Source organism: Paralichthys olivaceus, chromosome 5 (assembly GCF_024713975.1).
Source record: "Paralichthys olivaceus isolate ysfri-2021 chromosome 5, ASM2471397v2, whole genome shotgun sequence".
In the NCBI taxonomy this organism is placed as follows: Eukaryota; Metazoa; Chordata; class Actinopteri; order Pleuronectiformes; family Paralichthyidae; genus Paralichthys; species Paralichthys olivaceus.
In genome coordinates, this window is record NC_091097.1 from 2,762,055 (window position 1) to 2,779,473 (window position 17,419).

The following is a 17,419-nucleotide window of genomic DNA, read 5'->3' on the forward strand; positions in this document are numbered from 1 at the left end:
CCTAACAGGGTATGTAAACAAACAACATCAGAACTAAAGAGATCTAAAAGGAGAGAAGACAGAAATATCTGTACAAAACTTGCCTGAGAAACAGTGTGGCATGTTAAAATTCTATATTTGCCGTTTGACCTTCTCTTATTTTCTCCATTTTAACTGGGTTTCTTGGATTAAAAAAAATACTCGGTATGCACTATTTTATTTCATTTACAAACACTTACACTTTTACTTTAATTTCAATTTCCACTTATATTTTTAGACCTAACTCTTCATTGTTTTGTTTTCTGTATTCTATTCCATTATATATTGTATTGTACTGTAATCTTGGATCAAGAGATCAACAAGAATTTCAAATGAATTAAAGTCTTATCAGCAGTTTCCTGTTGTTTCACATTTAGATCTTTTTTTTTCCCCAGCGTGTGTGTCATCACACTCCGCTCCAGCAGGCGGCGGTAATGACCTGCATGCTTCGATATGTCCGCCACCAAAACGCTCATTTCACAGAAGAGATATTTTTCTTTTCGGAAGAAGATCCCGACAAAGCGGCCCTATTTCTTTTCATCCAGAAAAAAGTCGAAGAACCCGAAAAGCGACGATGTACGCCCGAACGAATACCGGCAGCGCACACGGAGACTTCCAGGATCGAAACGGAGTAAATTATGTGACATCGACAGAGACCTTCGGTCACTGCTCTCAATTGTTCTGGAAAAAGGATCCCAACGACTCCGGAGTAAGAAAGCCAGCTGCCACCAGCCTTAGCTAGCTCTCAGCTAGCCGCGTCTGACGGCTAACGGGGCTACATTTTACTGAGAGTTGGGGGAATTATTACTTAAGCGTGGCTGCTGAGTTCGTTTAGCAACGCCGGGTTATCTCGAGCTGCAAGTTCGCTCCCAGAAGAGCTTCTTTCTCTCCCTGCAAAGCACAACCATCGTCACGCCGAGCGGCTCTCGGCCTAGTTGGCTATTAGCTTCCGAGCTAAGTGGCTAGTACTCGTGAGCTCCTGCACACTGTGTATCTATCACTCCACTGAAATGGTTTGGTGAAGTAAACATTGCACACGTGCTGGTGTCTGGAACCAGGAACACGGTTTGGGGGAATGTGTTTGAACGTAGACAAACATTGCCGAGCCGATGCTAACACCAGGAAGCTCGGGTTAGCTAACAACAGAGCTCCGTGCAAACACAGGCAGCGGGGTTTTCTTCCCGAGCGCAGCCGCGTGTTTGAAAAGATAACCGGGTGGTGTAGGGAGGTCAGCCCCGGCGCCGTGATCCACGGAGGGGGGGTCGTGTTGGAGCAGCGGGGGCAGAGGTGCACACTCGCGGCCCGTGATATTGTTAGCGAACAGCGCAAAGTAAACACGAGCAGGCTGTCCCACAGGAAGCGGCGGCGGAAGACGCCCCGCGGAGGACTTTGAAAGAGCCCTTTGTGATGCCAGACTGTGCGCTTCATTCATGGTGGCTCTCATCTGCACACACACCCACACGTTCATCGACACCTCCTCACACTTGTTTATGTCCCTTCCAGGTTTGAATGTGGAGCCACCTGACAGGCTACTTTCATATCATCTGCACATGCGAGTCAAAATCTTTTTAACACATCTATGTGTTCCCACAGTGAAGTTCACTCAGAGGGCAGTTGGCATCACTTTTTTCAGGCCTTACTCTAAAACACTCGTTCAACTTCTATTGGTTGTTTACTCACACTTGCTGCATCTTTGAAATGCTTATTTAACCCCAGAGATTTAAATGTTATTATATGATCTAACTAGACAACATTTGTCAGATGGTAGTCTCACACATCTCAGCAATGGGAGCTTCTTCTGGGTTGTTGCATAAAAAGCCACACTTGAATTAAAGGAGTAGATCTTGTAGAGGAGTTGCTGATGGAGACGATGATCGAGTTCATCAAGAGAGATAATTTCCCCTGATTTGTCGTCTTCAAAGTGTGGTACCATACATTTCTTTTGAAATATTTTTTCCTCGCCATTTCACTTGTCTGATACCTACATCACTTTGGCAGAAAGAGCTCAATTATTTGTAACGTTGACATCACATTCACAGCATAAAATGCAAATGAAATGCAGGAAGGCTGCAGGGTGTTGACACCAGCACACATTTTCTCAGGGCGCCAACATTGTCTGTGTGTACAGAACATAAGCCATTTAAGTTAACTTCAGCTGTACCTTTCTGTGTGCACAGTTCCAGTATCGCCCTACACCTAACGTCAGCCTTTAACTGATTCACAGTATCACTCAAAAATTGCATTGCTCTGCATGGAGGGTTATTTTGTCCTCTGTATTATCAGGTTGCTTCTGTGTGCCGCGTAAATGTTGTCGAATTGTTTAGTGATGTTTGTCACACTGCAGCACTTTTAGTCTGTTGACAAAGTCATTAAGATATATATATTTATGCAAAAGATGCAGCAAAATGATCTGTCGGAAATATGGTGCTTGACAACTAACTAATAATATGAGAGAACCTGTTCACCTGCAGACATGTCGGAGCTCTGGCAGGAAGAAGGTTGTGTTTGTTGACGTCAGGGTGACACGGACTAGACTGATGCTCCTCTGGATTTTGTTGTGTAAAATGTTGTGATCAATTCTGATTCTTTTCATATTCATTTTACTAATTGGACCAGACAACATATGTCCACGTGGGTCATGTGGTATGTGCTAATCACTCAGTGAAAGGAGCGAAAGAAAGTGTGTTGAATCAAATTGGAGAATTACTGGTCAGTACTGGAGTATATAAATGCAAAAAGAAAACACAGTGTGCATCCTTATGAAACATAGTCAGAAGACAGCTAGATAGTTTTAGTTGTGTATGGACTGAGTTGCATCACATTCAGCAGAATATCTTGAAGAGAACAAGTATTAGTCTGCTTTCTGCAAATGTAATATAAATTGGGGTTGGGCAACAAATTCAAAATATCATACCACTCTAAATTCAAAAATATTAGTTTCCAAAAACTGCTAGCTGCATCTTTGCACAGATCAATGACTTGTTGATATTGTTCTCTGCTCTAAAGTATCTCTTTTCATCTCCCACAGCCGAGTTCGACCATCAGTTGGTGTGATCAGCTCCCTTCGTCCTCAGCAGCCCTCACCACCTCCAGTCTCTCCGCAGCGTCACTGTCCACCTCTAGTCTTTCCCTGGACTCCAGAGCGCCACCCCCTGCAACGACGACGGTGGCAGACGACATGGAATCCGACGAGAGGCCATACGTCTGTGACATGTGCACCTGCGCCTACAAGCACGCCAGCTCCCTGCTCAACCACAAGCTCACCCACAAGACAGGAGACTTCAGGTAGGAGCTTGAGACTCATAAGCCGTTTTCAGACTTGAACTCTGGAAAATGTCTGAATAGTTGTGTATGGACGTTCTCTGGACTTTGCCTCTCACATATGGAAGCGGCTGCAAGAGACTGTCTGAGTCAGATGCGTTCACAAGAACAGGACCAGGGAGACGTCCAGAGAGTCATGCACAGTTCCCCAAGTTGTCTGCCCCAGGGACCACGGACAGCTCCACTGCCCAAGCCAGGCGGCACACAGCCTGGCCGCAGCGTCACCCAGCCTGGGACAGACTCCCAGGGTGCGATGCATAGCTCCACTGAGTCCAATTACAATGTTCATTTTGGGTCTCTTCGTGTGTGTTTGGTTACAGTTTTTACAGGCTCTGTCAGTCATTTGCTGCTCCTCTCTGTGTCTCTATCACTTGTGCCGTGCAGTGCCAATGTCTTTACCCAGTCTGAGATTACACATGTGCCTGATGACACTGTTTGTGTGTGAGTGCGTGTATGGTTGTCTGGGTTCCAGCGAGAGTCAGGTGCTGTTACCTTTCCTTCATGTTCTGGAACTATCATATAAGCTATGCAATTCTTCAATAGTAAGTGATTAATTTTGCCCCGGGACAAACGTGATCACTTTAAGCGGTTTCCAGTAAACTAGAATTTTGTTGGGAGGTGGCGCGAAATTTGACGGAGGCAGCCGCCTCGCAAAGTTATATGAATATGTGGAGTTAAATGCATGTCTGAAAGCAGCTGTAGAAAGTGGGATGAGAGTTTTCTGCCCTCCAGCTTCCCGTTGTTTATAGTTGATGTCAATAAATCTGTGTGGTTGGAAAAGACACAGAACTCCTACCGACTCACTGTAAACAGAGAGCATCTGTTGACTGCCTGAAATGATTTTAACATCTTCTCTTCTCCAAATTTCAGATGCGACTTTTGCAGCAAGCCCTACACCAACTACATGTCCCTACGCAACCATATGCGAATTCACGGTCAGAAGCGCTACATGTGCGACCTGTGCGGGAAGGCCTTCCGCCTTGCCCGGTACCTCCGTAACCACCAGAGGATCCACGATGACGGACCCAACCGCTTTGACTGTCCCTCTTGCTGCAAGAGCTTCAGGACTATGCTGGAGCTGGCCCAGCATCGCTGCACCGCTGCTGCATCTAACCAGGTGTGTGTGTGTGAGAAGGTGCATGGAGAGGAGTGCATGACACTTGGGATGATAAGTGTGTTGGGCTGCGTTTATATTGCTTATGTCCGAATTCTGGGATGGCAAAGTGTCAATAAACCAATGCAAGAGCTTTCATATTTTCTATCTCGATGAAATGTGATATTTGATTACAGGTTTTGTTTTGCTACATAAATGCTTCCTTAAAGGTCCAGTGTGTAAGATTTAGGGTTAGGGAACAATTGGCACTATTATCTCTAAATTTAATGTAGAATAATCCTCATGATGTTTTCACTAATTCATTTCATCTAAAATTTATGAATTGTAGTTTTCTTTACCCCAGAAAAGACCCTTTATATTTAAATTCTTTATATTTACATGGAGGGGGTCCTCTCTACAGAGGCCGCCATGTTTTTTACATTAGTCTAGACTGGACAAACTAAACAGCGTTTGAGTTTTTATGACAACTGAAGTTACCACAGGTTCTTTTTCATGTTTGGAAGGAGAGGGTGAGGTGAGGGGTGTTCAGCTGCAACATACAACTTCAACACTAGATATCACTTAATTCTACACACTGTACCTTTAATGCAATTGATACAATATGTATGAATTCTTCTAGCTGAGAAGATGAACAAAATCTTTGCTTATAGCATGCACTAACCTAATCATCCGTTCCTCTAGGACTTATCTGACCTTTGCTCTTCTTTTATTTTACTCATCTTTTATCCAATTGTACTTAAGACATTCATACAGCATCCAACAACTATTTTCTGTGGAGAGATGTATTGGAGTCGTGCCTCTCCCTGTAGACATTTTACAGATGAATTCTTCACACTTGGGTCAGGACATGCTTATGTTAATGTTAGTGAGTGCCCCCTGTGAAATCGAAGGCCCTCTCGATGTTTGTAAAGCGAAATGGCTTCAGCCGTAAACTGGCATCCTGGTGGATAAGCTTAGTGTTGACCCTTTTCACACTGCACACACATGTTTCAGAGACTCAATTGAGAGCAGCCCTGAAATATATGTTTTAAAATTGCCCATTAACTGATCAAAGTGCCTCACATTGAGGGTCAGACACTGACGAGCTGTGAGATGAGACAGGACAGGTCCATTTGTATCAGACTACAGACTTATTTGTCACTTGGTTCTCCTGTACTCAGGATAACATCATTCAGTTGTGGTTGTGTCGAGCTGCCTCTTTTCTTGGCTTCACTCCACAGACTGAATGGGCAACACAAAGGGAGGTGTGGCATTTGTTTTCATCAAGGCAACATCTTTTTAAACAGCTATAGTTATATTATATATACTGTTTGAAGAGTGTCTTTGTTTCAGTGAAGGACTAATGCACAATAAGAAATGTATACTAGGCCCTAGAATAATACGTAGTTTTTTTAAATAACAAAAGTAATTTATTGTAACAGTAACTTGCTCAGAATCACACACACATTAATTCCATGTATTGGTGTTGTGATGCACAACGTACACTTTGCAGATTTAGAATTTTAATAAATATCTTCATTAAATTGCCAGCTCCAGTTCCTACTCTTGTCACTGTTAACTCTGTCGTTGGCCTGAGCACAGTGTCACCAGGCACCAGCTCCTGCCAACAAGGAGCTTCAGCAGGAGGGCCTGATATCTGCCACACAATCTTTCCCAGTTCTGCCTCCCTTCCTGACATCCCACAAGGGGTCGGTATCGCAAATAGGAAACCCAAAAAGATCTTTGTCCACACAAACGTTTTGACTCCGTATCGGTTTAAATTCCAGTCTACACTAACAAACCTTAAAATCCATATCGCATAACCACCCACATACAAAGGGGATGCGCCTGCAGGTGTACACAGGAAGACATGCATTGTCGCAGATTAATGCTTGTTAGCTGTTGTGACAGCAGTGTTTCAAAACTACTCTGTTTTAATGGCTCTAAAATTGATGGATTCCAGGCGTATCCGTTGTGTGATGTGTTTTCAATCAAAAATGTAGTAATTTGGATTTAGCCTCAGTCCCCAGCTCTGTACTTGGTGGGCTCTATACTTCTCATTGTGCAGCTCACCATGTGTCTCCAGTAAAGACATGATACGGGTGTAATAGAGGAGGTCAGGGGATGTTGTGTGTCAGCCAAGAGGGGGCACAAGGCCTGTGCTGTGTGATTGCTTCTTAAGTAGCAGCTGCAGGATTTGGAACTTTTAAAGTTTGGGTTGATAGCAGGCAGCTCTAATATCGGCTTTTTCTGTGTGACAGTAGTGATCAGCAGTGGATGCAACCTAAAAAAAGAACCATGAGCTTTTCAAAATGATATATCCTAGATCCAGAATAATCCACTATGAATACCACTAGGGCTGCACGATATTGGGAAAACATGCGATAACCTTGTTGAATATTGTGATGACGATATAACTTGCGATTATTAATCATAAACAGTCCATGTTTGGATCATGTTAAGTAAGAGAGAGAGAGTATAAGCGAGCGGGATGGCTGATAAATGCGTGCGCTGCTCTGAAGAGAGACTAATTTATTAAGAAAAGCATCGATCATTATGTGATGATCAATGTTGATGTGGCGAGAAACAAATCAACTTTTAAACTGTAGCGAGTCAGAGATGTCAGCTGAGTCTGAAAGAGAGAGAGACAGATGGAGAGAGGAGCATAGTCAGTGTGTGTGGGTGCGCGCGTTACTTTCCCCTCAATCCTTTCAATTAATCATCCGCTCATAGTGATGAATCTGACTCTGGACAAAGTGATCGATTTAGTCGGGAGGAGGCGGAGCAAGATTTGACGGAGCCTCTCTCACTTCTTTTTCTCTCTCTATTCTCTTCTTCCAACAATGATTCATTGCCAGAAAACCCTGTCAGTGATCTGAATATTCATCGTTTCTTCGAAGCATCGCAATGCGGACGTGAACATAATTGATTCATGTTTTCCTTTACATTCATTTCTTTATTGCTGTCCCGCCGCTAAACAGTTACAACCTTCCCTGCTTCAAGATCAGGACAGACGCACATTAGAGGTCTTGTCGTGGCCGTGTCAAAGTCTCCTCCTGAGTGTCCTTCCTCCACTGTCCCACTGACCTGCACCTGACCTTTAACAATAAACACCAGGAACAGAACAGCAACAGAACAAAAATATGAATTTGGCTCTAAGTGTGAGTGTTTTGAAAAGAACAGAGGATCAGAATCTCTTGTTGACAGGCGGAGTAATGCGCCTCGATGCTGCCCAGGGGGGCCAGGCAGGGCCACTCTGATAAAGGCTTAAGATGCAGCACACAAGTCCAAATTGAAATCGATGTGGAGAGCACTGACCACTGTCATAGACTTACTGTTGTCTGATGTTTGAATTGATAGTCTTTTTTTGTAAATATCAGTACACTTGTAATAACAGTAATAGTCTTTTTTAGAGAGCAAACATAAAAAAATGAATGCTGTAGAGAAATAATTATCTTTGATGCGCTACTACTGCCTAGCTATACAGTGCTGCAACTGAGCTTAAAGGGATAATTTACCCAGAATGAAAATTCACTCATTATCTACTCACCACTATGCCGATGGGGAAGGGGGGGGGTGAAGTGTTTGAGTCCTCAAAACACTTTTGGAGTTTCAGGGGTAAACAGTGTTGCAGCCGAAACCTATACAATTGAGGACATCAGTGACTTATCTTCAGACATAATAAAACAACAGGAGAAAACACAACATGCCTCCAAACTGCTTGTGTTGTTTCCACAAGCCTCGACATTCAAATTCAACTCAAAACAAGGTCATTTACACTGTTTTAAGCCTATAAAGTTTAAATTTTATTTAAGTGGCTTAACTAGCAGACTTGGCATATCTGACGGTCCCTGAACGCACCTCATAGGAAGACGTCAGCAGACCTTAAGGGTTATAACAAAGTGTAAATGACCTCGTTTCGAGTGGAACATGAATGTCGGGGCTTGCCGACACTTGGATGACACCACACGAGCAGTATGCAGGCATTTTATGATTTTCCTGTCGTTTTATTATGTCTGAAGAAGGACTCGCCATTGACTTCAGTTGTATTGGATTCTGCTCTAACAAAGTTTACCCCTGACACTCCAGAATTGTTTTGTGGACTCAAACACTTCACCCACCCCCCCATCGGTATAGTGGCGATAATGAGTGAATTTAGATTTTTGGATGATCTATCCCTTTAACACCAACTTAGTGATCTGTTATTATAAGATTGAAAGAAATTGATCACTATGAAACTGTAGTCATGTGTGTCCGAGGTGGCTTTCTGGTTCTCGATTAACTTAATGAAAAATGAGAGCAAGTACTAAATGCATTGTTGTAATGCAAGTCCTAGTCAAACACATGCAGGTAATGCATTAAGACTTCACTGAATGGATGTGATGGTCTTGGGAGTGTGTTGTCTAATGCAAAGCGTCTACTGTAGTTTTGTTCTGTGCCTGAGTTACCGTACCTAAATCCAGTCTGGTCCTCTCCTCTGACCTCAACTACACAGCGTCTCCATCCACAGAGCTGCTGCTCTTTTCTTGGTTTTGGCTCCACTCTGAGTGAAAACTCTGGAGACTGTTGTGTGTGAAAATACCTGGAGATCAGCAGTTTGAGAAACTTATAAACAGCCCCTTCTGGCACCGACAAACACGCCATGATCGCAGTCACTAAGATCACATTTTTCAACCAGCAGTGCGAGGCTGCTACAGGATTGTCTGATAACACAAATAAGCCTGTTTGAACAGATGTTCCTAATAAAGTGCTCGGAGAGTGCACACAGATACATTTACAATGACCTTCAGCAGTGCTTGTTGTGTAGAGAATAAACATTGCAAAACCTTCAACGTGACTTAAAAACAAACTTAAATTTTTTTTTTAAACTTTATGTTTTAAAATTGAATTCAAGTTGAAATTACTTCTGTGGTAACCTTGATGTGGTCCAAGTGTGCGTGCATATGCATGTATGGCGACGTGTATTTGGCAGTATTTCCTTTGATGAAATGTGCATGTGAAATGTTGTAGCCAATTTTTCTGCACACTGTCCTTTCTCCAGCTACAGTTTTTTACAAGCAGCCTGCTTGGCAGAGCGTGTTTCAGAGTTAGACCAGGGTTAGGCTAGTGTAGGCAAAGGATCAATCAAGTAATCCAATTATGTGTGCGTGTGTCTGTGTGTGTGCGTGCGCTTGTGTCTGTGTGTGCGTGGGGTTGGTTCATAAGAACCGGTTCAACTGCCCGTCCTGCTTTAAGAGCTACCGATCCATGCTGGACCTGGCCCAGCACCGCTGCAGCGCCGCGGCCAAAAACCAGGTTGGTGTGAGCATGAGCGAGCGAGCGAGCGTGTGTGTGTGTGTGTCGTGCGTGTTTTGTGTGAGGCAGAGTCAGTGGATTGGAGTTTAGCAGTGAGGAAGGGTCAACTTCTGCAAGTTTTGGATGTGGTGGTCACATAAAAAATTCTATTAACTGGTGAACAGTTGATTGCACTTGCCTCTGATGTAACTGTTAACAAAGCTCTTTAACAACATGGCTGTGCAACATGAAATCATTATGACAAATTCTACTCCGAAATTTGTTCTTTTTTGTTTCAGCGTCACTACAGTGGTGGCAGCCTGATCCAACATCAAAGCAAACACAGGCGATCGTGACTGATCACTGTTGTCCGACCATTACATCTAAAATTCCATGCACATAAATTACGAAGTAATTAAAACTCATCAGAATTAGGAAAATTCTACATCCCTAAAAGTGTTTTGACCACCAGGATGAAAGCTACAATAGCAACAATCCTCCCTGCTATACCTGTGCTTATCTCCTGATATCACACTTATTGACATGTGTTGTTATTCGATTTTAGAAGTTATAAGGAAAGGTCAAATATTACATTTCAAGAGATTGCACAGTACATCATGAATAATATTTCCAAACACATATCAGATTATCAGATGTCAGTCTGCGTTTTATTAGAGCAGCATCTTTGTTATAAATCCCTTAACCTGCTCTTTAAGTTATGGTTGAAAAAAACTGACTGATATAAGAAGGTCATAGGTCAAGTAAAATGTAATAAAGTTAAGCATTGTCATAATAAATTAAAATAAAGATTTGTTCTAATAAATCAGAAATCAAATGAATCAAACATTGGAGCTTTTATTTTAAAACACCCCCTCGTCTCATGCAGGAAGTGTTCATGTAAGTGCTGAGAGTTTCAAGCTTCTGGTCAACAAAGGGGCGGATAGCAACAGTTAGCTCTCCAGGTCACTTGCTGATCCTAACAGGCTAACTGGCCCTTAGTTGTTATTACACGTCCCCAGTTTAGATTATATAATAAATAACATTCTAGAATCTAAAATTTAATCTGTAATCTAAAAAATAAAAAAGCGATTTTTCAGTGAATCTCAGTAATGGGGTGGTGGATTGAGGGCCACAGCTCACTGGGTGAGGTGACCCCTGACCAGTAGGCACAGCTTTAAGACCTTTGTCCCAAGGTCATGAATACACTCTGAACACATCCTTTTTTATTAAATCTACTCGTTTAGGAAGTGAAAATGAAACCACACATGAGAGGTCATGTTCACAATCCTTCCTTTAATACTGAAAGTAATAAAGTCCAGTGTATACAATGGGTGACGAGATTCACAGTTAAAAATGTCTCGTTGGTGGTTTAATGAGTGGTAAAAGGACTTCCTACTTCAACTTGAAGACATAATGTTTTATTTTCACTTCCAAGCCAGTGTTCCCCTCATTTCACTTAATATCTCCCATTGTCTTACGGGGTCTTGCGGGGCTCCTCGTCAGTAAAATCTTAGCAACCCCGACATGAATGATGGTCTGAACTAGGACCAAAGTTGTAGAGAAAAAATAGATAATAGAAGGTTAGGTTAAACTCTGTTAGATAGGGACAGGTAGACAGGGCAAGCATCTTCTGTAGTTGTCATGGTTACAGAAGAAGCTTTGGTTTCTAGATGTGGTCATTTGGTCAATATTTGTGAGTGTATTTGTGTGTGTATGCGTGTACAATTTGATCACTCCATCCCGTCATATTAATAGGTTTGAAGAAAGTGAGGGTAGTGATAATGAGACTAAAGCACAAGTGAAACAGGAACTTCAGACATTGACTCTGAACAAAACCAGAAGATTGAAGGATCTGATGTGTTGTGGAGGAAAACAACAGGTCATCACATTCATCTGTCACGTCCTCCTCCTCAGATGTTTCTGTATTTCTGCTCTGAATGTTGCACAAAGCTGTGTGCAAAACTGAAATTGTATTTTTTTTTTTTTTTTTTTAACATCCCTCTCTTTCATTCTTCACCCTGTCCCTCCATCCAGTCTGGCAGTCGCCGGTCCAATTTCTCCACCACTCCTCGCCGTCAGCAGCAGCGGCAGAACAACGCTAACTCCATGATGCAACAGCAACATGGAGGACACGGTCGACAGGAACCTCTTCCCTCCCACTGCGTGTCACCAATGTCTCAGGGCGGGCAAGGCGGCAATGTGGCCAGCCAGTCCGTACCTGACCCCCACCAGGTAGGGAGGAGAAATCGGTTCACGCGGGCTGCACCAACACTGAGCAATCATTACCAGTTATATGATATTTGCCGTCGCTTTAAGAGGGTGTGTTGATCTGTGTGTTCCCAGCAGGGCCGTCCCAGTTCAGTGTCCTCCCAGAGCAGCCAGCAGAGCATGAGGAGCTCGTCCTCCAACAAACACGTCTCCTCCTCTAGCGCCGCCCCATCCTCCTCCTACTCCCTGCTCCAGCCCCTGGTGCCTGAGGTAAAGGAGATGAGCTTGGGATACACTAGGCTGAGCGCCAACCCTATGGTAGGAGAGAGAACCGCCACACACCCGCCATCCACTGTCTGCTGGCTAGCTGCCTTCTCCCTGTCTGCCTACTAACATCAGGAGAGAGAGGGACTAATGTTTCAGTGCTGTCTGTGGCCACTTGGACTCTGTCCTTCAGCCCAACTTTCCGCTTAAAAAAGAGTAGAGAGGCCTGGTGGACACAGTCCTAAATCTCTGGGTTTTTGGTCTGTTGTTTTTATTTCTAAGCATTTACTAGACAAAAGTCAAGTGTCTGGAACAACTAAATGATTCAATCAATTATTAATATAGTTGGCAACTTATTTACTAATCGATTAGTCTGGCCTGTTATAATGCTGTGTGTGTGACAGCGTCTCTTGAGGTGGGGGCAGTAAACCAGCCATTCCCATGCCTTGTTTAGCTCTAGCGACGAAGCTGTCTCCTCTCCGTCGTAAACGTTTCTTAGAATGGATACAAGGATTGTTCACAATATTAACATTAACCATGTCATTTTGACTTTTACTGTGACTAGTTATCATTTTCCTATAAAATATATATAATATCATTCTGACTTGTCAAAACAATCATTAATTCTGTTTTAACGTCTCAAAAAGTTCCACATTTGTAAGATTCAAACCGATTGCTCATAATAGACATCTACAATTCAGTAGAAATATTACACTGTATTATATTTAATCTTTAATTCCAGTTAATCTTTAATTCTTATCATGAAGTTGAATGATCATAATTAAGTTGCAGATGTTTAAAATGCTTATAGAACCAGCATTGTTTAAGAAGATGAAATTGCTTTTCCAATAAACTGTGGGAAAAGATCAAATGTAGCTTTTGGCTTTTTATCTGTTTAATAATCGATAATCAATAATCGGAAAAAATTATCGACAGCTCAATCGATTACATAACAATCATTAGTTGCAAGCCTAGTCTGGACTTTGGGACACATAGCAGGGAGTTGAGACAATGGAAGCAGAAAAAGCAGTGTTTGCCTCAGACAATCGCAGATGTTCATTTGGTGCATTCAAACTAGTGGAGCACTGCGCCTGTTGGTTAGTGATGCTGGTAGTAATACCATAGTGATATTATAGTGGCCCTTTAAATTGACTAAATGAACCATTTCATTCACTTTCTCTATTTAAATGGAAAGAGAACTACCCACTGATTGGTCAGCACACTGACGTCAGACACATTCCCCTCAACTAACTAATCAGGGACAGGTAGTCTCTGTCCATGTTGGTGGAGACAACAGGACGTATGGATGTCACACAAACCTAGATTACAAAGTGAACCCAATTAACTGGATCAGGTGTAAACAATGTAACCAGACATACAGCTTGGTTCAAACCTTGGTCTGAACGTTCAGGTGAGAAAACGCTGTTAGACTCAAAAAGTGTGGAATGAAGGAAAAGAAGTCAGAGGATAGAGCTTGAACGTCGTCTCCAACATTTCTCTGATTGGCCAGAAAATAAAACCAGCAGACTAAAATCCACTTGATGAGGTCATTCCTCACGTTGGGCCCTAAACTGTTGATGGACTCTGGCGGTAGGAAGCTCTCTAACTCTACTAACCGGGGGCTGTGCTGTTAGCGTAGCTCTTTCTTTCACTCTTCCACACTAATCATTCACTCAGCGTTGTGTTTGAGGCTGCTCATGTTTCACACGTCATGACATTTTACTGCCACTCGCACTGTCTTCTTTGGTTTAACACTCACACATGCATCATTGTTACTTTGAGAATTGTGTTCTACAGATGTTTTTTGTAAGTGTAAGTAAAAGTCGATTGGTGACGTTGAGTTATCTCTAAGGTAAACAGGATTGTGATGTTATTTTATCAATGTTTAATCCTTAATTTAGATATGAGTCATTTTGTTTTAGGAATCTGTCAAATCCAAGTCTGGACCTGATAAAAATATTTTCATAGTGTTCACAGTTCAAGTCCAATCCTATCTGACCAACAGCAAAGTAATGTAGGTCTATGTAAATGTTGGCGGTTCTGTCAGAAAGACACCGATCACATAGTTCAAACAAAGATACTATGATTACATATCCAGCTGTCAAAGCTGATGAGCTAATAGTTCTTAAATAATCCTCAGTATGCCCTGTAGCCTCCTGCTAAGTTGTAAATGTTCATATCTTTTCATTTGTGCAATGCACATTAACAGTCATACCATTGTTTTGTAGAGCAGGACTCCATTTGGATGTTATTGCATATTAATCTATCAAATGATAGTATCATCCTTTTTTTAAGTAAGTGAACAGTCGTACACGTTATTGTGCCAGCTCACCTTCAGATTTGCTTGATGACCTGTCCAACATGAAATCATCTTCCTTCATTTACTCCTGTGTGAATGTACAGACACGTTCACACAGAGATTTCAATCCTGACCATTTGGTTTTGCAAGTTTTTCAGAATTCATCTTAACCTCATTCATCCAAACTTCACTAGGTTGGTTTATTTTATTTAATCTAAAGAAAACACTCCACTGACAGTTTTCCTTTTTTTTTTTTCTTTCCTTCCTCCCTTCCCTCCCTCCCCCACCTCCCTCTCCGACAGCCGAAGCACCAGGACACTTTCTCTCTGGCCCCCCAGCGGCCCCTCACCACCATCAACCCCATTGGCCACTCCCTTCATCCGAACGGAGCGCCCACACTCAAGCCTTCCCCCGTGCCACGCACCATCCAGGCCATGCCCTGGGAGCAGCGCTCCCTCTACAATCAATGAGACCTCCATCCCCACCCATCCCCTTCACTTTGCATCTGTCGCCACCCCCTCTTCGTCCCCACCCATTTCGGATCCAGCATCAAGGACGGAGGACTCCAGAGGCGCCCCCTCCTCCACCTCACCCCTCCTTTGGAACGTTATGTTTGGGATCAGGGACGGGCACTATTGAGAACTAGTTAAGATTGATTACCAAGTAGTTAGGTTAAAATGTGTTGCCTTGACCCTCATGTATGATCTATGCCATGTACTGGATATAAGTTAAAATGTCCCCTAATCTGTCCTCCCACCGAGAATTTATCCTCCTCCCCCACTCTAGTTATGAAAATATCTATCCTCCCCATTATGAATAGTGTCTCTCCTCACCCCCCACTCTCCTTATCCATATGTTAAAAGAAACAAGAGGCTATTTTTTATCAAGAGTGTGTTCCAAGCCCTGAACCCTGAAGTCGTCAAAGTAAATGTGACAAAGTTCTCCATTCAGTTTGATATGTTTCCGAACATAAAACCCAACTTTTTGCTAAAGGAGGCTTCTGGAAAGTAAAGGGAAAGGGGGAAACAAACTTTTTTTTAAACGTACCCCTTCAACATGCTCCAGAATGAACTTTGTGTATATTGTGCGTTAGGAGGTGTCATGACTATTTCAAGAAGTCGTTTCCGTTCTGTTTGACGTTACAGCACCCACACCTCTCATCTCTGAGCACCAGGCAACAGGGAGGACCACAACTATTGTTCAGCAAAGCATTTTGGGAAAAGTACAATTTGTGCAGTTGGGCTTCTCTGTGTCGAGAAGGGAACTGAAGCCCCGCTGTCGGAAAAGGACGTGTTAACTACGCAGCCGCAGAATAAGGACAGCGTGGTGCGGTGACCTTCTTTCAACACACAACTGAAAGTTCTCTTTTCCTAAACGTGCATTTGAGTGGTGGCACGTTGTTACTGTAGTTTTACTGACTGTTGGCTGGGAATCAAATCTAGAAGATAAAAGTACAGGTCTCCATCCTTTTTTGTTCCAAACTCACCGTTGACATGTGTTCCTTTCACTTTAAAGCACTTGAAGACAAGTGCTGTTTAATTATTACTGTTACTGTCTCTGCCACTCATCGCCTCCCTCTGTCTGGAGCTGTGTGTAACATTGCCTTACATCCACCCCTCATGGCAACTTTCTTACATGATCGTCGGTAGGGAAGTCACTGTGGAAATCTCTCCCATGGGGTAATAAACTCGTGAAAAAACTGGCGTTACTGGTTACACTGGACATTTAACAAGAAAACATGCGTGTTTGCTCGGTGTGTGTACGGCATTTATGGAGCGAGATCTGTAACGGTAGATTTCTCTGCAGGCAGCCTCACTCTTCTGCTCGCACGTGAAGATGTGTGCAGTGTTACATTATCCAGACTGACAGTCCACATCACATTAAAACATCCAACGTCTTTATCTTTTAACGCCCAATCCGTACAATCCGTTTCCCTGTGCTGTGACTCTTCTGTAGAGCGAGACGACGCGACCTGAACCTGACGGGACAACATACCCGTCTACCCGTCGGGCTGTGAGTCACGCTCTACGGAGCTGACACTTTCACCTTATAACTGCAGCGTTGAAAAATGAACCAAGCAGGTTTTATTTCTAATAAAAATTAAACCGTTATGGCCACTGAGCTAATTCCGTATAGTGCCTGAACACTGTGTAACCAGTAACACCGGCTACCGCGCTAACCCTGCAGGTGACTCGGCAGCAGAACCGGTGCCTGGTTTGTTTCCGTCCCATGGATGTATGTGGAAGCTACAGTGGCCAATGGACAGAATGTTCTCAGCTCTGGACATCACTCCCACCCCAGCCTCACCCTCACCCCTGCTCCGACACGTCCTCCAGTGTTGCTTTTCTTGTAGAGAACGTCATGCCTGCATCTCACTGTTCCTGGTATGGATTTAGTTAACACCTACCTGCCGGGTGTTTCAATAAGCAGCCAGTCGTCGTTGGCAGGATGAATCCAAATTCACCCTAAAGTGTTTTGTAAACAGTTGTTTTGATGAATAACAGTTTAAACATGGATCCCATAGGTAGTTATGTTAGGTTTTCTTGCTAACACGGTGCTCATTGAAATACCCACAATTCTACTGACATTGTATTTTCTCTTTTAAAAGTTGTTTCTATTTTTATTCATGACATGTTTTCATCGTTGCTTTTCTCTCTCCTTGTAAAGTGTCTTTGAGTATTTAGAAAAGTGCTATACAAATAAAATGTTTTATCATTATCACCACCAGTGCTGCTTGTCCTCAACTTACAGTCGCATAAGGGCTGCAACTAATTATTGTTCTCACTATTCTTAAATTGGACGATTATTATCTGCATTTATTGTTTAGTCCACATCCTGACAGAAAGTGGTGAGTGATCCGTTCTTGATCGTCTCCTTTTATTAGACCAAGAGTCCAAAATAGCAAAATATTTTCTATTTTCTATTCTCTATAAGAAATGATT

General features: G+C 42.8%; 1 protein-coding gene across 7 annotated transcripts; it reads left to right on the forward strand.

The window, feature by feature from the left end:
• The first annotated feature begins 484 nt into the window (after nt 1-484).
• On the forward strand, nt 485-17,195 carry LOC109639948 (zinc finger protein 646-like). Of its 7 annotated transcripts, none has more exons than XM_069525065.1 (7): nt 485-727; nt 3,047-3,303; nt 4,210-4,456; nt 9,638-9,727; nt 11,741-11,938; nt 12,050-12,184; nt 14,780-17,195. In XM_069525065.1, exons 1-7 carry the CDS (start codon nt 593-595, stop codon nt 14,945-14,947), a joined length of 1,230 nt encoding a protein of 409 aa, XP_069381166.1. In that variant the 5' UTR covers nt 485-592; the 3' UTR covers nt 14,948-17,195. The 7 variants fall into 7 exon arrangements, with proteins under 7 accessions (XP_069381166.1, XP_069381165.1, XP_069381167.1 ...); XM_069525064.1 differs by having other exon boundaries at nt 12,053-12,232; XM_069525063.1 differs by having other exon boundaries at nt 487-727; nt 12,050-12,232.
• Nucleotides 17,196-17,419: the final 224 nt, after the last annotated feature.